Genomic DNA, 23,040 nt, shown 5'->3' on the forward strand with positions numbered 1-23,040 from the left:
CCCACGAGCACACGCCTGAAGCAGAACAGGTGCTCTGTAGCACCCCCTGCGGTCTATCCGCACGCACGCACGCACGCACGCACGCACGCACGCACGCACGCACGCACGCACGCACGCACGCACGCACACACTGTGGGCTAAGGTGAGAGGCTCTGTGCCACAGATGGTGCTGGGTCACAACCCGATCAGGCTGCACCTGTTGGCCAAATTAAACACCCTCTATCCTAACCTGTTGACCCAAATATAGCTTCTACATTTACCTTTAAAAACACTTTCTATTCTATATAGTTTTAACCCACATAGACCTGAGGATGGCTTTTGTGTATGTGTGTGTTTTTTTGTGTGTGCGTGCGTGCGTGCGTGCGCGCGCGCGTGCGCGCGTATGTGTGTGCATGCAGGTGTCTGTTCAACCACTGTGAACATGGAGGTCGGTGTAAACAGACCTGGAACAGCTTCAGCTGCAGCTGCGACGGGACAGGATACACTGGAGCCACCTGCCACACATGTAAGTACTGCACGCGCGCGCGCGCGCGCGCGTGCGTGCGTGCGTGCGTGCGTGCGTGCGTGCGTGCGTGCGTGTGTGCGTGTGTGCGTCTGTCTGTCTGTCTGTCCAGGCGTGCCGATAATATCTTCTTGTCACTTGCACTCTACTTGGTGCGTGCTTTTTATGTCTACATTACAGCAAGACTTTTCAACAAAATATAGCAGAACTTCAAGCTCACAACACGCCATAGCAGATCTATACGCTCACAACGCGTCACAATCGGCCATTTTTGGTGAACGTTCCTCCCAGAATATGATAGGGATACTGGGGATTACGTGTGAACTGGATTAGTTTATGACATCAGAACCACGGATAGTTACCGGACTGTGCATACCATTACTGCCTGTCAGTGAGGACTTTCTGCACCACAGACAGCTCCTCTCTGTGCTGTGGCACTATAGTTTCTGACTTCAGCTCCAATGGAGAGCTCCCACCACTGCTGTGGTAGTAGTGTATGAATTCAGGACCACAGACAGCTCCTCCCTGTTCCGTGGCATTATTAGTTTATGACTTCAGCACCAAGGACAGCTCCTCCCTGTGCTGTGGCATCATTAGTTTATGACTTCAGCACCACAGACAGCTCCTCTCTGTGCTGTGGCATTATTGGTTTATGACTTCAGCACCACAGACAGCTCTTCCCTGTGCCATGGCATTATTAGTCTATGACTTCAGCACCACAGACAGCTCCTCCCTGTGCCGTGGCATTATTAGTTTATGACTTCAGTACCACAGACAGCTCCTCCCTGTGCCGTGGCATTATTAGTTTATGACTTCAGCACCATAGACAGCTCCTCCCTGTGGCGTGACATTAGTTAATGACTTCAGCACCACAGACAGCTCCTCCCTGTGCTGTGGCATTAGTAGTTTATGACTTCAGCACCACAGACAGCTCCTCCCTGTGCTGTGGCATGCAATATATCTGGGCCTTTACCGACTTCCTTCACAGGCAGTGGCGGATTAACCATTCGTGGTGCCCGGTGCTAGGACCCGTTTTGGTCGGCGTGTTGTCAGCCTGGCGGGGCGTTTCACCATTTTAGTGCTCCTTCAGCTGCCATTGCTTCTAATAAATGTATCTCCGCTGTTTGGTATCCATCCATCTATGCTTTCTGACTGTCGTGTCGTGACTGTCGTGTACCTATTTTGGCGGGCCTTGATGCCGTCGTAATGACTGATATGACACTTGCTGAAAATAGCCGATCTACAAGCTCACAACGCGTTGGGCTGCGACGTGTTGTGAGCTTGTACATCAGCTATTTTCAGCATGCAACCAAGTGTAAAATCTAGTCTAGTTTTTATTTGTTGACAAAATAGTCTTAGTTTTATTCAACATAGATTAGTTTTCATTTATAATCCATTTCGATTTTGCCAGTGAAAAAGGTACCCTAGTCGACGAACCTTTTTGTATTAGTCGACAAAATCAACACTGGGAGCGGATTGTAATTGGGCTTCTCTCTCTCTCTCTCTCTCTCTCTCTCTCTCTCTCTCTCTCTCTATCTCTCTCTCTCTCTCTCTCTCTCTCCAGCCATATATGGTTCTTCCTGTGAGTCCTATAAACACATGGGCAGATCCTCTGACTCCTACTGGATCGACCCTGACGGCAGTGGACCTCTCGGACCTGTCAATGTCTTCTGCAACATGACAGGTGTGTGTGTGTGTGTGTGTGTGTGTGTGTGTGTGTGTGTGTGTGTGTGTGTGTGTGTGTGTGTGTGTGTGTGTGTGTGTGTGTGTGTGTGTGTGTGAGAGAGTGTGTAGTGGCACCGAAAGGGTGCCACTAACAGATGTTTAACAATGTAATAATGTAACTCTTGAGAGCATAAAGTTACACTCTCAAGAGTTAAAGATCTATAAGGGTCCATTTGGTTACCGACTGTACATCATTCAGCTTGGGAGCACCTGGAACCCCCTCAAGGACCGCTGGTTGAGAACCACTGAACTATGTGGCTTTTAGACCAGAGAATATGAGGCCAGTTTTACACAATATCATATTCACTTCTATACATAGATTTACATACGATGAATCACCGCCATAGGGCTGTGGCCAAACACACACACACACACACACACACACACACACACACACACACACACACACACACACACACACACACACACACACACACACACACACACACACACACACACACATACACACACACACAATCCCTCACCGCCATACGCTGTGGCTAATTGGCCACAGAATACGGTTCCAGTCATACACTTAGAAATTCATAAACATATAGCACGCATGCATCTTTGTATCTGTTTTTCTCACACCGTCGTTTACATCAGGGGTTCTCAACGTTTTTGGCCGGGGACCCCCGAAAATGCTTTGGCAACGTCTCGGGACGCCCGCCCCGCCACCCTCCCGACCCCCAATATAAATTGACTGCTACAATAACCTTAAACCATTTTGGGCGGGAACCCCTTTTGGTGTTTTAAGCATTGTTATAATTTAGCTATTTAAAAATAGCAGATCTACAAGCTCATAGCGCGCCACGGCGCGCTACGAGCTTGTAGGTCTGCTATTTTTGAAAAATCGTGGAAAAAAAAACATTTTATTTATTTTTTATTTTTTTTGAAAATAATTTGGGGACCCCCTAAAATAATTTGGCGACCCCCCGAGGGGTCGCGACCCACGGGTTGAGAACCCCTGGTTTACATCACCAAAGGTGCGTCCGTATAGTGAACAAACACGTCAATTCAATTTCAGTGTGTGTGTGTGTGTGTGTGTGTGCGCGCGTACGTGCGTGTGCGCGCGCGCGTGCGTGCGTGCGTGCGTGCATAGAGGACAAGGTGTGGACCACAGTCATGCACAGCCTTCCAGCTCAGACCAAAGTGACTTCTGGAGGCAGCAGAGAGAGACGCACCGTCATCCAGGTCAACTACAGCACGTCTATGGAGCAGGTAACGCACGCACGCACGCACGCACGCACGCACGCACGCACGCACGCACGCACGTAAACTAAGCAACATCCATCTAAGAGTAGAATATTATGTACAATTAAACAATATGTACAGTATACACTATAGAGTGCTATGTCTACATAAAAATGACATAGCTTCAGCCTTTGCATACGACTGCCAGGCAGAGATGGTGACTCGAGTTAAAGACACTTACTCGAGTCACCACAAATGGGACTCTAGACTCGACTCAATGACTCAATTACCGTATTTTTGGACCCACATTAATGAATGCACAATGAAAAAAAAAACAATCCCATTTCATTTCATTTCCCTTCCCGCTATGCTATTGTGCGGTGTGTGGAGCTCATACCCACAGGCAAGCACAAACTGATGCATGGTGGAGCCTTTCATCATAACATTGTCTCGCCTTACTATTGGCTGGTGTCTCTTCAGGGTTCATTAAAACACTGAAACTCTTGTCTCCAGGTGTATTTTCAAAGCATATGGATGTCATTGTTTTCAGTGGAAATGTTTGTCTCCTGTGTGGATACGCTGGTGTCTCTTCAAGTCACATAACTGTTTGAAACTCTTGTTACACTTTTTACAGTGGTAAGGTCTTTCTCCCGTGTGGATACGCAGGTGTGTCTTCAAGGCACCTATATTACTGAAACTCTTGTCACAATGTTTACAGTGGTAGGGTTTTTCTCCAGTGTGGATACGCTGGTGTAGTTGCAAAGCATCTAGACGACTGAAACTGTTGTCACATTGTTTACAGTGGAAAGGTTTTTCTCCAGTGTGGATACGCTGATGTATTGTCACCTGACTTAACTGACTGAAACTCTTGTCACATTGTTTACAGTGGAAAGGTTTTTCTCCCGTGTGGATACGCTGGTGTCTCTCCAGTTTACTGAAATGACTGAAACTCTTGTCACAATGTTTACAGGCATGGGGTTTTCTTCCTGTGCAGGTTGTCTGAATAGTCTTCACTTCTCCTGGCCGAGTTACAATAGTCTCGGTAAGCTGTTGACGACAGCGCAATCTTGGTTGTTTTTTGTCTTCTTGTTTCTGGCCATTTAGAGAGCTGTTGATCGTCAGACAGGCGGCGGTGGGGATCTGGCCTTTGCTCTGCATTTGGCAGTCCAGGTCATTGTGGCTCCTCTTTGCGTATTCTTGAAGGTAGTCCTGAGACGTTGAGCCATACGGACGCTCAGTAAAGCTGACCTGAGTCTGGGGAGACCTCATACCTTACAATTCTCAGAAAGGCTGCTATAAATGGACTATGATGGGATTTATTTGTCTCTACTCCTTTGAGGAATCTCCTGACACTTTCTGAAATCTTAAAAAATATAGTTTTTTCACACTTAATATAGGCTGAGTTCATAGCTTGCAGACGTCACACACAATACAAGCCATGCATGACTAACAACACCACTTTGTTCAGGCACCGCTGCAGTTTGTGCATGTGTCCTGAATTTGGCGCAATCTTATAATGCAGTTTCAAATGTCGGATTCAGGGACCACCAGGGATCCAAGTAAACCTTTGTCGTTTCTGTAACTCAACTACAAATGGACACTTACAGGTCCGTCTTTCAAGTTTCTGGATCCACCTGTGTACTTACAACCACTGTGTTTGTGCTCAATTGGGGAATTGTTTTGTTCACAGTACAGATGGCATGAGTGGTTTGGCACAATCTTATAATGCAGTTTCAAATGTCGGATTCAGGGACCACCAGGGATCCAAGTAAACCTTTGTCGTTTCTGTAACTCAACTACAAATGGACACTTACAGGTCCGTCTTTCAAGTTTCTGGATCCACCTGTGTACTTACAACCACTGTGTTTGTGCTCAATTGGGGAATTGTTTTGTTCACAGCACAGATGACATGAGTGGTTTTGCAACACTGTCAACGCACACGCAGGGAAAGGCCCTGAATTATGTATATTGTCTTCTGTCCATACCAATTTACAAGTTTGGCAATTGGCCTACTGTGGTCTGATCTGGTGGTGTGATCTGGTCAGGTCTGGTGCAAGTCGAGAACAATGCAAGTTGTAAAACATGGGTGGGGCATTCATTAATGCATCCCCACCCACTTTTGAGGGGTGCTGGCCCCCCTCCTACATCCATCTTTTAGTTACCGTCCACGAACTTTGTCGGTAGAAAATAGCATCACAGGAAAGGTATTCTTGACCTGAGTTCAGCTCTTGTGGTAGGTGGCCTTACTTCAGTCATGCGTTCCGGTCAAATTAGAAAAAAAACCTGATCTCTTTCTCGACTCTCTGTCTTGTCTCGGACTCGACCCCCTCCCACACTCAGTCTTGACTCGGACCCCCCCCCCCCCCCCATCAGACTTGGTCTTGCCTTGCACTCGCTTTAGGTGGACTCGACTACAACACTACAGAAGAGTTCGGTGGCAGCATGTGTTGGCATTTATCTGTCTAAAGTTTATTTGGTACAGTCATCAGAGAAGAAAAAGGTTCCTATTCAGTCCGAACTGTGAGGTATGTAGCTGCCTTTAGAGTAACTTGCAGCTACCGTAGTATTGGCTTCTTGAACATGTGTTTTTGATGGATGGAGGTACAAAATACTTTCTTTATTGAGCTTTCTGACAATGTTTCTATTCTATTCCTTTCTAATCTATTCCACCGACCTGATGAAGATCAAATAGATCGAAACATTGTCCGAAAGCTCAATAAAGAAAGTATGGTGTGCAGGCCCCATCCATCAACTACTGAAGTCTCTTTAGCCCAGCACTCAGCCTGTCCATGTACGTATTCTACGTCTGCTCTACTTGAACATGTGACCATGTTTGTGTGTTGGTGCTTTTAGCACACTGGTGGAAAGACATGGCATGTGGAGATGCTGGTATATAGGTTTAGACTTGACTGATTGGAACCTTGCCACGCTGTCTACAATAGTAAGGCTTTTATCCAGTGTGGATTCACTGGTGTCTCTTCAGGGTTCATTAAAACACTGAAACTCTCACACTCTTTACAGATGTAAGATCTTTCTCCAGATGTATTTTCGAAGCATATGGACGACTGAAACTCTTGTCACATTGTCTTCAGTGGAAAGGTTTTTCTCCTGTGTGTATACGCTGGTGCCTGCTCAGGTGATGTAACAGACTGAAACTGTTGTCACATTGTTTACAGTGGAAAGGTTTTTCTCCCGTGTGGATACGCTGGTGTCTCTTCAAGTCACATACTGATGAAGCTCGTGTTACACTGTTTACAGTGGTAAGGTCTTTCTCCCGTGTGCATACGCAGATGCATTTTCAAAGATTCAAGATGACTGAAACTCTTGTCACACTGTTTACAGTGGAATGGTTTTTCTCCTGTGTGGATACGCTGGTGGTTGTTCATGTGACTTTACTGACTGAAACTCTTGTCACAATGTTTACAGTGGTAGGGTTTTTCTCCAGTGTGGATACGCTGGTGTGCCTGCAGATGATCTAACCTACTGAAACTCTTGTCACACTGTTTACAGTGGTATGTTTTTTCTCCAGTGTGGATACGCTGGTGTTTCTTCAGGTGACCTGACTCTGTGAAACTCTTGTCACACTGTTTAAAGTGGTAAGGTTTTTCTCCAGTGTGGATTCGTTGGTGCATCTTCAGATAACCTAACTGACTGAAAACCTTGTCACAATGTTTACAGTGGTATGGTTTTTCTCCGGTGTGGATACGCAGGTGTGTCTTCAAACTTTTTTCACAATGTTTACATTCAAAAGGTTTTTCTCCAGTGTGGATACGATAGTGTATTTTCATGTGACTGAACTGACTGAAACTCTTGTCACATTGTTTACCGTGGTAGGGTTTTTCTCCCGTGTGGATACGTTGGTGTATTGTCAGTTGACTTAACTGACTGAAACTCTTGTCACATTTTTTACAGGCGTGAGGTTTCTTTCTTGTGTAAGTCATCTGATCAGTCTTCACTTCTCCTGGCTGCGTTACAATAGGCTTGGTGGCAGTGCTTAATTTCTAAATTATTAGGTGCCGGAGCTCGGGTGCACATTTTCTTTATCCCGTTTTTTTGCCTTTTTTAGCACAACCAACGGCCAGCCCACCCATCAGAACACAATAGAGTAGGCATATAGACATTTTTGTCTTTAAATGTTCTGATTAATTGAAAATGGAGGACCCTGAAGTAACAAGTCTTAAGCCTTTTCTGGTTTTATACTCGTAGCAGTCAGATTTTGTATTGACCTGTGTAGGCTACTTTCGTTTGAACTGTAACCAAACAAACTGAATACAATTTCAGTCAATCAATAACATTTGCAGCAGCAGTTTACACAGGGGCCCGCCGGCTCACAACACACAACTACAGTAGGCATTTGCAGTTCAGTTGGCACAGCGGCTCAACGTTATATTAGATATTGTATAAAATACAGTATTAAGTTAGGGTGGCCCATCATCAGAACAGTACGCAATGCTAAATACCTGCATGCGTTGTTGTTGTCCTTATCCAAGTTCCATCTCCGCCTCCTCCGACCACCACCTCCTCCTCCTCCGATGACAACTCAATAATGCTATTACTACTTAATTCTGTACTAGTCTTTTTTTTCCCGGGCCCACCAAAGCAAGCGTTATGATATTCGATTCTGATCGAGCCATGTTGTAAAGCCGGGTGTCTTTGCGAGATTTGGCAATGCAGTCAGTTCTGTTCATAAGAACTCACCATGTCCATGTTGTATTGAGAACAAAACGCATGCTGTCCCCAAGGCTAAACTCCAAGTAGCATTGCTCCATAAAAGTATGAAAGTTCCATATTCCATATGCAACGAACGACAACAGATGCAAATTGCAAAAGTCGAGACGAGAGTTATTTTTATTTACGCATCCGACACCGTCAACAGTGATGCGTCAAGCCTCACTTCCATAGCCACCTATTTCCTCTCAAAACGGGCACACATTTCAAAATAAGTGTTTTTTTGTTTGTACTTGTACTTGCAAAGTTGCAATGCGATCATTCAAGCCATGTTTTATTTTGGAATCGTACTGGAAATAGAAGTAACTATGACGAGGAAGAAGCCTAGTTGACTTGAAAATGAAACTAAAATAATAATAGAGACGTATATAGTAATGTGCATTTGGGGTGGCGGAGCGCCCTCTACAGCTGCCGGAGCTGCCTCTACAGGTGGGGGAGCTCAAGTGACAGGTACCGGAGCTGAGCTCCGCCAAGCTCCGGCTGAAATTAAGCACTGCTTGGTGGGTTGTTGATGACAGTGTAATCTTGGTTGGGTTTTGTCTTCTTGTTTCTTGCCGTTTAGAGAGCTGTTGATCGTCTTACAGGCGGCGGTGGGGATCTGACGTTTGACATTTGGCAGTCCAGGTCATTGCGGCTCCTCTTTGCGTATTGAAGGTAGACATGAGACGTTAAGCCATGCAGACGCTCAGTAAAGCTGACCTGGGTCTGGGGAGACCTCATACCTTACAGGAGCAGTGGTTCATTCTCAGAAAGGCTGTTATAAATGGACTGTGATGAGATTGGGTGGAGGTGTTCTGCAGCCTATGTTACCACTCACTAAATAGCTCTCTGAATAATCACCCTGACTCTTTCTGAAATCTTAAAAAAAAAACAGTTGTTTCACACTTTATATAGGCTGAGTTCAGGGCTGGCCGACGTCACACAGCATACAAACCATCACCATGCATGACTAACGACACCACTTTGTTCAGGCGCCACTGCAGTTTGTGCATGTGTACTGAATTTATCTTATTGCAACCGCATGTCACATTTACTATGAAATTGTGCATTTCCCGTCAGTGTGTTGTTTGTTTGGTTGGTCGATCACCCCAGGTATATGGTCATGCCTCGTGACATCACGTGACATCATCAAATCCCTGATGTATGGTGATCCCGGATGTATGGAGATCCCTGATGTCATCAATATAAAGCCCATATATGGAGAAACCCTGATTTCATCAATATTGGAGAGAGAGAGCATTTTCCGGCAACGGCATCAGCCGCAGAACACCCGCAGCAGGCGACAGTGTTTCTCGGCGGCATCAGTCCAACACTCTACTGCAAACCCTAACCGCAAGCACGACACAACGCATGTCGGAGTAACGCACTGCCGCGGAGTACAGTGTCATACTCCCCCCAGTTTCCACGGCAGATGCTGCCCCTTCTCCCGGCAGCACTGCGGCTGTTAACCGGCAGTTACCGGCAGTTACCGGCAGTTTACCAGCGGTGCTGAACGGACCGAGATAGAACAGCAGTGGAATGACATAATCCAAGGTTCAAGGTTAAAGGTTTCTTTATTTTGTCTCCCGAGGGAGAAATTTGTCTTGGACCCCAAGGACCCGCCCTGCAGCATACAGATACAATACAATACAATACACAATACAAGACAACAAAGGCACACAGTTACCCGCACAACATTAAAATACCACACACCACCATACCTAGTGCAAAAGAGGGGAAGAACATCACCTCAAAACCTTCGATCCCTACCCTGTCTGCCTTCTGCAAGGACTCTGTTAAGGAGTGTGATTGACAGAGGGACAAAGGAATGCTTGTACCTATTATACTTGCACACATGGACCTCGTACCTCGTACCTGATGGCATTAGCCGGTACTCAGGGAATAGTACATGGGAGGGGTCAGACACAATTTTCTTAACCTGTCCAATGGTGGCCTGCTCAAAGATGACCTGGGGGGTGATCGGAGGTGTAGACATACCCATGACCTTCCCTGCCATTTAGTTAGGTTTCCAAACCAACTGGTGATACCATACCTTAGAATTGACGCTATACTAGTTCTATAGAAGATCAGCATTAGGTTTCTAGTTACACAAAAAAGTCTGAGCCTATGGAGAAAATGAAGGCGCTGGTGTACTTTTGCACACATACTTCACATGGGAGTGCCAGCTTATATCACAATCCATGTGCACTCCTAGATATTTATAGGAGGTGACCTGTTTGATGTCATGACCATGTATGGTGATCGTGGTGTGGTCACCTATAGACCTGGGATCCACTACAATCTCCTCAGTTTTCCTTACATTAACTTGTAAGTGATGTTCATCACACCAGGTTACAAACCTGTCCACTCCAGTTGTATGGCTACTGGTGTTACCTTCACTTGTGAGTAGACTAAGGATAACAGTGTCGTCAGAGAACTTGACTACACACTGATTGGGCTGTGAGCTGACACAGTCATTTGTGTATAGGTTAAACAAAAGGGATCCCCCGGCAGATACCGCCCCTTCTCCCGGCAGCGCCGCAGCTGTTACCGGCAGTTACCGGCAGTTTACCGGCAGTGCCGAACGGACCGAGATGGAACGGCAGTGGAGTGACATAATCAGACAGATGCTGGCCCTCACCCCAGCACTCGCTGCTTCTGCAATATTAGCCAGTAACTGTACATCTGACCTCAAACCTCAAACCCTTAGATCTATATGGAGCTGACCTTTCATCCTACATTCCATATGTTGATCTTTCCCCATCCATCCTTCCTCTTCGATGTCTCCCTTTTGACTGATAACTGTCCATTTAAACTATAGACGGGCCTGCCCCAAAAGTTATTAGTGCAGCTGTGCCCGGCAATGTGGAGATGCTGCTGTTCCTTCATATAGGTTTCTATCCAATGTAGATACACTTGACAGATTGGAACTCTTGCCCCATTGTCTACAATAGTAAGGCTTTTCTCCAGTGTGTATTCGCTGGTGTCTCTTCAGGTTTCATTAAAACACTGAATCTCTTGTCACACTCTTTACAGATGTATGATCTTTCTCCAGGTGTAATTTCAAAGCATATGGACGGAGAGACAGCGAGCTCCACTTGCGACCGCGACGGGTCGCTTCGACGGCTGTCTGAGTCGTCGCAACGAGTGCCCATCGTCGCGGGTGCCTGACTCGTCCCGACGGGTCGCCACAGGTGCCCATCGTCTCGACGGGGGCCTGTTTTTGTCGGCGTTTCTGAGTCGTGGCGACGATTGCCCATCGTCTCGACGGGGGCCTGTTTTGTCGCGACGATTGCCCATCGTCTCGACGGGGGCCTGTTTTTGTCGGCGTTTCACCCGTGCGTCGGAGAACGGGCGCTCGTGCTCGCATCTGCCTCTCTCCCTCCTTCCCTCCATCCTATGTGTGTGCTTCCCCCCCCCCCCCCCCACCCGACCGCCTCCCCCTGTGGGGTAGGGGGTCGGGTGGGGGTCCCTGCGGACCTTTGGGGGGGGGGGGGGGGGGGGGGGGGGGGTCCGGGTCCCCTTGGGAATCCCTTTACGCATGCCTTCATTTGTCCCCGTGAATTGCTTCCATTATTTTAATCCAATAACCATATGTTGCATCACATTTTATCGATTGATATAACTTCAATAACCTCCGGAAATAAGGATTTTTTTTGATTCGATTTGAACGTTTAATGGCCTAAGACAAGTGTTTATTTTTTTTTTCCTTTTACGCACGAGAGAGAGAGAGAGAGAGAGAGAGAGAGAGAGAGAGGGGGGGGATAGAGAGAAAGAGAGAGCGCACGCACGCAGACGGAATGTGTTCACGCTCGTCCTTCTGGGGGGTCCCCGGGAGACCCCCCCAACGCAATAGATAACACAGAAATCACACTATACAATGCATTTACATTCAGCCGATCTACGAGCTCATATCTGCTTCTTTTCGAAAGCCGCGCATTGCGACGTATTCTGTCTGTCTGTCTGTCTGTCTGTCTGTCTGTCAGCGCACGCTGACAGACAGACATGTTTAAGTTTTCCATTGAACTATTCTGCACCGAAATAAATTACTCATCCATTCATTAATGCATTCATTCATTCATTCATTCTTTCATTCAATTTACTGCTTTAAGGAAATTATGTCTGTATAGGAGCCATGAATGGGATTGTTGCAATGTGTGGTTATGTTGATTATATCTTTGGTCAATGAAATGAATGCGCTTGATTGACGGGGCCTGATTAATTCATAAACGTCACCTGTTTGGCACACACAGTGAGAGAGAGGGGGGGTATGGAACGCCATACCTTTTGTTGACCGCTTTATTTTTGCTTTCTTTTATTTATGTTGATCGCTGTTGTTGCTTTACTTTTTGTTTGAGCACTCTTTGAGTTATTCACATTTCTTTAATAAAACCCCTTAAACGCATTGTTTTGGACCCAGCGAATTCCTTTTGTTTGTGGAGCGGAGCGCGTCTGACAACATAGCCCATCCCATCGCCTCTCAGCGACTTTAAAGTTTATTTCTCACGTAGTCGCTTTACAATGTCCTTTATATCGAAGCAGCTGTAATACAATACATTTTTTGTCCTCAAATGTTTCTGTTATTTTATACAAAACGAATGAACCACCAAACGTCCTTAAATCATTTTAAATAAATACCATCAACATAATGAAATTAATGCAATTTTAAAATGACTGCAATTTTAAAACCATTGTATTAATAAAGTATAAAGACTGGATTCTGATTATATTGTTAATGTTGTTTATTACAGTTACAGAGGCGTATGCAGTCCTCAAAAGTCAATACATTCAAACAAATCCTTTTTGTTTCTTTTGTAAGCTTTAAACAATTGACAAAAGTAGATGTAGGCTACCATATTGGTAGACAGACAGACAGACAGACAGACAGACAGACAGACAGACAGAATACGTCGCAATGCGCGGCTTTCGCAAAGAAGCAGATATGAGCTCGTAGATCGGCTGAATGTAAATGCATTGTATAGTGTGATTTCTGTGTTATCTATTGCGTTGGGGGGGTCTCCCGGGGACCCCCCAGAAGGACGAGCGTGAACACATTCCGTCTGCGTGCGTGCGCTCTCTCTTTCTCTCTCTCCCCCCCCCCTCTCTCTCTCTCTCTCTCTCTCTCTCTCTCTCTCTCTCTCGTGCGTAAAAGGAAAAAAAAAATAAACACTTGTCTTAGGCCATTAAACGTTCAAATCGAATAAAAGAAAATCCTTATTTCCGGAGGTTATTGAAGTTATATCAATCGATAAAATGTGATGCAACATATGGTTATTGGATTAAAATAATGGAAGCAATTCACGGGGACAAATGAAGGCATGCGTAAAGGGATTCCCAAGGGGACCCGGACCCCCCCCCCCCCCCCCCCCCCCCCCCCCAAAGGTCCGCAGGGACCCCCACCCGACCCCCTACCCCACAGGGGGAGGCGGTCGGGTGGGGGGGGGGGGGGGGGAAGCACACACATAGGATGGAGGGAAGGAGGGAGAGAGGCAGATGCGAGCACGAGCGCCCGTTCTCCGACGCACGGGTGAAACGCCGACAAAAACAGGCCCCCGTCGAGACGATGGGCAATCGTCGCGACAAAACAGGCCCCCGTCGAGACGATGGGCAATCGTCGCGACGACTCAGAAACGCCGACAAAAACAGGCCCCCGTCGAGACGATGGGCACCTGTGGCGACCCGTCGGGACGAGTCAGGCACCCGCGACGATGGGCACTCGTTGCGACGACTCAGACAGCCGTCGAAGCGACCCGTCGCGGTCGCAAGTGGAGTTCGCCCCTCCTGTATGGACGACTGAATCTCTTGTCACATTTTGTTTTCAGTGCCATAGTCTTTATCCTGTGTGGATACGCTGGTGCTTGTTCAGGTGACTTAACCCATATACTGCCTCCTGCTGGACGCAGAGCCAACCGCACGCAGACTGCCGAGCCTATTTCAATGCAGCACACACTGGAGTGACATCCTGTCTGGAGTGCCCATCTTTAATGCTACATAAATAGCGTCAATGCTAGCGAGCTAAAATGAAGCCATCCTTGCTCTAGAAAGCGCCAATGTTTCCATCTAAACCACCGGATAATCAGCAAAGACCTCCGAACATCGCGCATTTTATCCAAACCATGGAGAGCTCCGTAGATTTTGAGTTATTCAGCTTTTTAGTCAGCCTGTATAATGGGAGGTGGACGACAGAGCGGTTGCGCAATCCGGTCTAGGATCGCTAAAGAAGGAAAGGCCAAGCCAAAATAATAATAACTAGAACTGCACTCTGTCGAGTGCCTACTTGCTTGTTGCACACAAGTAGGACATAAATGGCCTACTAGTGCGCAAGCAGAGCGCACACTAGTGTTGAAAAATGATGATGGTAATTACTTATAAGCTTGTTTGACGTCACACTGGAACACGTCATCGTTACGTCACCGTCAACTATACCCTGGCACTGGTACATATATTTAACACGTCATTATGCTCATGTGTCCATATATGTGTACATGTATATATGTATGTATATTTACTTTTCTGAGTGGTTGGTGGTATAATGTAATCGGCTGGGTCAATTGACACTGAAACGTATCATCATCGTCAACCAATTATACCCTGGCATTGGTACATAATCTTCATCACGTCATGGGACATATGCTTCGTAGCATGACTAAAACACACCTGCATGGTCAGCTTGGGGCCAGCATATGACGTCATAACGTGTGCTGGCCCCAAACATCGCACCTGGCCGAAAACATGACTTGCACGCTCTGCTTGCGCAAGTAATAATAAAAAAGAAATCAGCGATCCGGTTTGATATCAATAATAAAGCTCATCAGACGGAACATTATGCCAGAAGCAGTTTCTGGTTGGATTCTGATTGGAGAATATTAATTCTCTACCCGTTCATATACAATTCCCTGTATTTTTTTCATTTTAACATATTGCTCTCACAATGTTCTTAAATAGTGCAGCAGATTAAGTCAATATATCATAAGAATCGTTCACGTGATCATACAAGCACCAAATCTGGCACACAAGTGCTTCAGAACCTACTCTCTCAGAAAAGTATGTTGTCCACTTGAAAAAAACAAAATAGCCACCATTTTTCAAGATGGCTGCCTTTCAAAATGGTTTTAAACAGTGTTTGAACTATAGTTTGATTGAATAATCCTATTTTGATGGCCTATACATTGAAATGTATGTGTATGATGATACAATGGGAATTAAACGAAAAGCTGAGGCAGTTGAAGTCAATATTCCATAAGAATCTTTCACTTGGTGGTACAAGCACCAAATTTGGCACACATGATGTCCAGGATGTACTTTCTATGAAAAGCACGTTATCCAGCTGAAAATCCAAGATGGCTGCCAGTTTTCAAGATGGCCGCCTCGTCAAATGCAAAAAAACAAAACAACAAAAAGGTTTTCGAAGTAGAATTTAAATGTGTTAATGATCCAAACATCAAAATGAATGTATTCTGACTGTAATAACTCAATGGTGTTGGAATTGAATTCCAATATGGCCGCCAGTTTGCAAGATGCAGCTATTACGTGACTCAAAATTAACATTTTCGGAAGCTGTCTGATCATAGATATTGTTGAAGGGCAACATCATTCGTTGATCATGCATTGAAATGCTGTGATCAATCTCTATTGGTTTGTAATTTTGTATATAAGAGTACAACCAGGACACACTGGTGACATCCCTGCTGTGAGACTCAGCATGGGGTTCAGTGTCGGCTTGTAGCGTAGCTGTAGTTTACTAACTGTTGTAGTGTACTCACTGTAGTTTGTTGTATACTTTAGTGTCCTAAATGCTAATTAGCCCCTGTATATATCTCCACTAGAAGTTTAGTTAGTTGTAGTATTGTAGTTAGATAGCCGCACCTGAATTGACAAGATGTGCCAGCGTGGGCGAGCTGAGACAAGGGTAACGGGGCTTCAGTTACCTGGATGGTGTACAGATCGCACAGGACTTAAATGGCACTGGATGAACGGCCAGGCTAGGTGTAGGGCACCAGATGCTTGAACCTAACCTGACTCCACCAGATGGGGCAGCAGAGAGTACACTGGGTTCCCCCCCCTCCTGCTCCCATCTGGGAACTCTGCCCCATCTGGCGGAGTCAGGTTAGCTTGAACCTATAGATCAAGGTTCAAGGTTGGACTTTGTTACATCTTGTGTACAGGTACATAAGAGTAAAACTTATTTTTGTTTGGCTTGACAGAGCATAGATAGCATAATATTCAAGCAACAAAAAACACAGCAAGCACAGCAAACAAAGGGATAGAATAAAGAGTGCTAGAAAAATAGTAACATATAGCCTACATGTGCATGTTTCCCTGTAGTAGCAAAGTTAGGTAAACTTTCTCCCTGGTTCTTATCAGTTCGTTCATGTATCTGATTGTTTGGGGAAAGAAGCTTATTTGCAGTCGTTTTCCATGTGGCAGCATCTCAAACAGTCTGCGGTTGGGATGGCTTGGGTCCCTCATAATTCCACGAGCTTTGCTGACACAACGATCGTCATACAGGGCTTCGATGGGGGGGAGATCACATCCGCTGCAGTGCACTCTTTGAATTGTTGCGTGTCCATCACCAGGATCATTCTGAATTTCAGCTGCTCTCTTAGTGGAATGCTCGGGTTTCAGTTGCTAAACATTTGCCCGAAATCTTTGGTGATACTTTGTACTGTTTTGCCTCCATCATCCAATCTGGATGAGTCTAACATAATGGGCAGGTGTATTGCCTGAAATACGGGGAGACTTTAACTCCTCTTTCGTATCTGTTTGACAGAGGAAACACTTCCTCCAATCAGTTTTAGTAGCGGAACATCTTGTGTTATACGGTTAAAGGCCGAGGGCTGTATCCTTTCACCACCCAACCGTACAAAACTTCAAAGCACATTGAAATATGGGATGCATCTAGGTTCAAGCATCTGGTGCCCTACACCTAGCCCAATCATTCATCCAGTGCAAGTCCTGTGCGATCTGTACACCATCCAGGTAACTGAATCCCTGTTACCCTTGTCACAGCTCTCCCACGCTGACACATCCTATCAATTCAGGTGCGGCTATCAACTACAATGCTACAACTAACTAAACTTCTAGTTGAGATATATACAGGGTCTTATTAGATAGCATTTAGGACACTAAAGTATGACTTACTTGACTTATTCCTGTAGGCTCCTAGGTGGAGCATAGGGCCGCAATCACACCCCGCCATCGGACTCTGTTTTGAGCAGTTTTCTTCAGCTGGGCCCACGATAATCCGGTCGTCTTTGCCTCACTCTCCACTGATCTTCTCCAGGTCTGTTTTGGCCTCCCCACTTTTCTTTTGCCCTGTGGGTTCCAGTCCAGTGCTTGCCTAGTGATGTTGTCAGTAGGTTTTCGGAGGGTGTGTCCAATCCACCCCCACTTTCTCTTCTTCACATCCTGGCTGATGGAGTTTTGGTTGGTTTTCTCCAACAGGCTGGCATTTGATATTGTATCGGGCCACCTGATGTTCAGAATGCGCCTTAGGCATCTGTTGACAAATGTCTGGAGTTTGTTGGTGGTAGTATTTGTCACTCTCCATGTCTCTGATCCATAGAGGAGAACTGACTTGACGTTGGTGTTAAATATTCTGGTCTTATTTCGGAGGGACAGTGCCTTGGAGTTCCAGATGGGTCGTAGCGTGGTGAAAACGTGTCTGGCCTTGTTTATTCTGCTTTTGATGTCATCATCTGATCCACCATCCTTGCCCAGTATGCTCCCGAGATATGTGAAGCGGTCAGTCTCTTTGATGTTGTCTCCCTGTAGTTGGACTGGGAGATCCTGTTTGTTGTTTACCTTCATGAGTTCTGTCTTTTTCACATTTATCTTGAGGCCAGTCTTTGCTGCCTCTTCGGAGAGTAGTGTTAGCTTTGACTGTGCGTGTTGGTGTTTGTGAGAAAGAAGACAGATATCGTCTGCAAAGTCAAGGTCTTCGAGTTGTTGGGTGAAGGTCCACTGGATGCCAGTCTTACTGGCCATGGTTGTGTTTTTCATGATCCAGTCGATGGCCATCAAGAAAATTGTTGGTGAGAGCATGCAGCCTTGTCTCACCCCGGTCTTAACTTCAAGAGGGCAAGTTAGCTTTCCATTGTGGATGATCTGGCAGTCGGAGTCTTCATGCAGCTTTTGGATGATGTTGATGAATTTCTGAGGGATTCCGTAGTGTTGCATCAGCTTCCAGATGGTATCTCGGTCCACACTGTCGAAGGCCTTCTCAAAATCCACAAATGTTAGGTAGAGAGAAGTCTGCCATTCAATGGACTGTTCGATTATCATACGCAGAGTAGCGATGTGGTCTGTACAGGACCTGTCCTGGCGAAACCCTGCTTGCTCTGGTCTTAATCTCTTGTCCAGTGCTTCTCTCAATCTATCCAGGATGACTCTGGTCAGGACCTTGCTTGGGACAGATAGGAGCATGATCCCTCGCCAATTACCACATTGCGACAAGTCGCCTTTTTTGGGTAGTTTGACCAGGTGGCCTCGCCTCCAGTCAGCTGGGACTTGTTCCTGCTCCCAGATCTTTTGTAGGAGGGGCTGTAGCATCTCTGCTGCCGTTGTTGGGTCTGCCGTGAGTGCCTCAGGCGGGATGCCATCTGGACCCCCAGCCTTGCCGTTCTTCATCCTTTTGATGGCCTTGATGATTTCGGCTTTGGTTGGGGGGTTGGTATTCACATTAAGCTGTGCAGTTGCTGGTGGTATATTGGGAATAGTCAATGGAGGTGGTCGGTTTAGGACTTCCTTGAAGTGTTCCACCCACCGGCCTCTCTGTTCTGCATCGCTGGTGATGGTCTTGCCGTCCTTATCCTTTACTGGCTTACTTGGGTTGGTGTTCTTTCCTGACAGAGTCCGTGTTATTTCATACAGTCTCTTCATGTTTTTCTGTCTGGCTGCCATTTCTGCTTCTTCTGTCATATCATGGATGAATCGCCTTTTGTCGCCTCTTGCATTTTTCTTTACTTGACGGTTTGCTTCCCTGTACTTTGCTTGCAGGTCTGTTTTCTCGTGTGGATCTTGACACTGGTTGATCTTCTGTTTCAGCTCTTTCCTCTGTTCTATCTTATCCCATGTCTCTGGTGTTAGCCACACTTTTTGTTCTCGCACCTTCTTGCCTAAAACTTCTGCACAAGTGGTCGTCCAGGTGTTTTTAAGTTCTGTCCAGTGGTTTTCAATAGATGTTTCATTTGATCCTGCTGCTACCTCAAGGTTTTTCTTGATTTTGCAGTTGAACTCTTCTCTTTTCCTGGTGTTCCTTAGAAACTGGACATTGAACTTATGATGTGGTCTGTCAGTTGTGGTGTGGAAAGATCTCATTTTGACTTTCATTTTTGCCACTAGTAGCTGGTGATCTGATGCTACGTCCGCTCCACGCCTCACCTTGACATCCAGTAGGCTTCTTCTCCACTTGCGGGAAACTGTGATGTGATCAATCTGGTTTTCGGTTTTTCCATCTGGCGAGATCCAGGTAGTCTTATGGATTCTCTTGTGTGGAAAAATGGTACCTCCAATGACCAAATCATTGAAGGAGCAGAGGTCCGTAAACAGCTCACCATTTTCGTTGCAGATGCCAATGCCATGTCTTCCCATGATGAATTCTTTGCCTGTGTTGTCCTCCCCCACCTTCGCATTTAGGTCTCCCATGACGATTTTCAGGTCTCTCCTTGGTGTGCGATCAATCAGAGATTGTAGGGAACTATAGAACATTTCCTTTTCCTCTTCTCTGGCCGCGTTGGTTGGTGCGTAGCACTGGATGACTGTGCACTTTCTTCCCTTTGAGTTGAATCTTGCTGACAAGAGTCGTGATGAAACTGGTTCCCATGCCATCATTGCCTTTGTGGCATCTGGTGTCATCATCAGGGCTACTCCTTGGGTGTGGTCATGGCCTAGGTCTTCATGGCCGGAATAGATGATGGTCTCCCCTGAAGTTAGTCTGGTTTGGCCACTTCCATTCCATCGTGTTTCGCATAAACCAAGGATTGTGAGGTTATATCTCTTCATTTCGCTTGCCACTTGCGCTGATTTGCTGCTCTCATATAGGGTTCTGATGTTCCAGGTCCCTATCCTGGTTTTTGCCTTTGTCTTCAGTAGATTTATCGGTGAGCTGGCTTCCCTTAGGCTTTCACCAGTACACGTCATGGCCTCGTTTTCAGAGGAATCTCTCCGACTAGGCTCTTCCTGGGGTAGTGTTCTTGCGGTTTCTGTAGCATACGTAGTTTTTTACGAGTTGGGGTTGCTAGCCCCAAGCCCAACCTTCCACCATTTCTGGCTTCCGGTGTGTTTGGAGTTGGTTTGTTAGTCCCCTTCCCCTAACCTACCCAGGCAATGGATTACAATCTCATACCACGTGAGACCAGACAGGTTTTGGGTTGTGTACAGCTGTCCCGGCACGTCAAGCCCAACCAACTCCAGCTACTGTGTAGTGAAAGCCACAGACAAGGCAAGCATTTCATACCAGCAGCACGAGACAGACACACTAAAGTATACTACAAACAAACTACAGTGAGTACACCAATACAACAGCTTAGTTAGTAAACCACAACTACAGCTAGTACACTACAAGCAGACACTGAACCCCATGCTGAGTCTCACAGCAGTGATGTCACCAGTTGTGCATTGACATCACTCTTATATACAACATTACAAACCAATAGAGCTTGATCACAGCATTTCAATGAATGGTGATGTTGCCCTTCAACAATAGATTAGACAGCTTCCGAAAAAGCAAATTTTGAGTCGCGTAATAGCCGCCATCTTAAAAACTGGCATATTGGAATTAAATTGACACCATTGAGTTCTTCCAGTCAGAATACATTCATGTTGATGTTTGGATCAATGTGTGGATCACACATTTCTGTTCATTAAAGATCGACTTATTAATTTGACGAGGTGGCCATCTTGAAAACTGGCGACCATCTTGGATTTTCAGCTGGATAACGTACTTTTCTTAGGAAGTCCATCCTGGACATCAATTGTGCCAAATCTGGTGCTTGTACCACCACGTGAAGGATTATTATGGAATATGGACTTAATCTGCCCCACTTTATTGTTTAATTCCCATTCTATCATCATAATATTAAATAATTTTGATGGTCTAAATGCAGAATTGGATTTCTCATACTCAGAAACATATATTTCGATCGTATTTCAGTAATCTGCTCCACTAAAACTCCATATATGGTGTCAGACTCAATGCTGAGTGCAAATGGGTCTCCAGGGAGCCCCTCGTCAAGATGGCACTGTCAGAGACCTTTTGGGGAGGCACAGTGTGTGCAACGTGTAATAATTATCACGTGGCACACAGTCCCCTGCCTTCTCCAGGGTCGTGACTCTGTTACACTTTGCTACATCTATCAAAGGCCTTTGTAATTTGCACGTCTGAGGTGAGCAACCAGTTTGAACCAGTACAAACTGTTGCCCAGCTCATGTCGTGTATGTGGAAAGACCCACCCACTTTGGAGATAATGTGCTCTCATATACTCAATGAATGTCCATTTATTTTCATGTTGTCCCAACTACTGTCTTCATCATTTGTATACATCTTAATTGTGGAATAAATGTCCCATCAGACCAGACTTTTTTCTAAAGTACTTCTTTATTTCTCATCGTGTGCACTAAAAATCTCCAATCAATTCCTTCTGACTGAAACTCTTGTCACAGTGGAAAGGTTTTTCTCCCGTGTGGATACGCAGGTGTTTCTTCAAGACACCTAAGTAACTGAAACTCTTGTTACACTGTTTACAGTGGTAAGGTCTTTCTCCCGTGTGGATACGCAGGTGTGTTTTCAAAGAATCAAGACGACTGAAACTCTTGTCACAATGTTTACAGTGGTAGGGCTTTTCTCCGGTGTGGATACACAGGTGTGTCTTCAAGTCACCTAACTGACTGAAACACTTGTCACAATATTTACAATGGAAAGGCTTTTCTCCAGTGTGGACACGCTGGTGTATTTTCAGGTAAGTGAACTGACTGAAACTCCTGTCACATTGTTTACAGTGGAAAGGTTTTTCTCCCGTGTGGATACGATGGTGTCTCTCCAGTTTATTCAAATGATTGAAACTTTTGTCACAGTGTTTACAGGCATGGGGTTTCCTTCCTGGTTTCACTTCTCCTGGCCGAGTTACAATAGTCTTGGTGAGCTGTTGATGACAACACAATCTTGGTTGGTTCATGTCTTCTTGTTTCTGGCCATTTAGAGAGCTGTTGGTCGTCTGACAGGCGGCTGAGGGAATCTGGCCTTTGCTCTTCATTTGGCAGTCCAGGTCATTGTGGCTCCTCTTTGCGTATTCATGAAGGTAGTCCGGAGACGTTGAGCCATACGGACGCTCAGTAAAGCTGACCTGAGTCTGGGGAGACCTCATACCTTCTCAGAAAGGCTGCTATAAATGGATAGAGATAGGATTGAGTGTCACCTGAGTCTTTCTGAAATCTTAAAAAACTGTTTTTTCACACTTCATATAGGCTGAGTTCATGGCTGGCCAACGTCACACACAATACAAACCATCACGATGCATGACGACCAACAACACCACTTTGTTCAGGCGCCACTGCAGTTTGTGCATGGATTTGGCATCACAATCTTATTATAATGCGGTTTCAAACGTCGGGTTAAGGGACCACCAGGGATCCAAATGGACCTTTACGTTTCTGTAACTCTTGAGTGTACAAATGGATGATTATGGCTTTCTGGATAATAATAATAATAATAATACATTTATAAGGCGCCTTTCAGGGCACTCAAGGTCGCCATACAACAGGTTAAAACAGTTTAAATGGTAAAATGGTAAATGGTGCATTTATATAGCGCCTTTATCCAAGGCGCTTTACAGAGATTGTGCAATACATTCACCCATTCACACACACATTCATACACCGATGGCAGCGGAAACCATGCAAGGCACCAACGCATT

The 23,040-nt window shown here is 45.7% G+C and overlaps 1 protein-coding gene across 1 annotated transcript in view; it reads left to right on the top strand.

Moving 5' to 3' along the window:
• Positions 1 to 23,040, top strand: part of LOC306923543 (contactin-associated protein-like 2) — a gene marked incomplete at its 3' end in the record, with an annotated part of 333,896 nt that overhangs the window by 212,387 nt on the left and 98,469 nt on the right. The window contains exons 12-14 of the mRNA XM_079501713.1: positions 399 to 505; positions 2,067 to 2,186; positions 3,330 to 3,448. Of these exons, the coding sequence (XP_079357839.1) occupies positions 399 to 505; positions 2,067 to 2,186; positions 3,330 to 3,448 (346 nt within the window). The remainder of the gene's footprint in view (positions 1 to 398; positions 506 to 2,066; positions 2,187 to 3,329; positions 3,449 to 23,040) is intronic.

This window comes from Electrona antarctica (genome assembly GCF_951216825.1).
Source record: "Electrona antarctica genome assembly, chromosome: 5".
Lineage (NCBI taxonomy): Eukaryota > Metazoa > Chordata > Actinopteri > Myctophiformes > Myctophidae > Electrona > Electrona antarctica.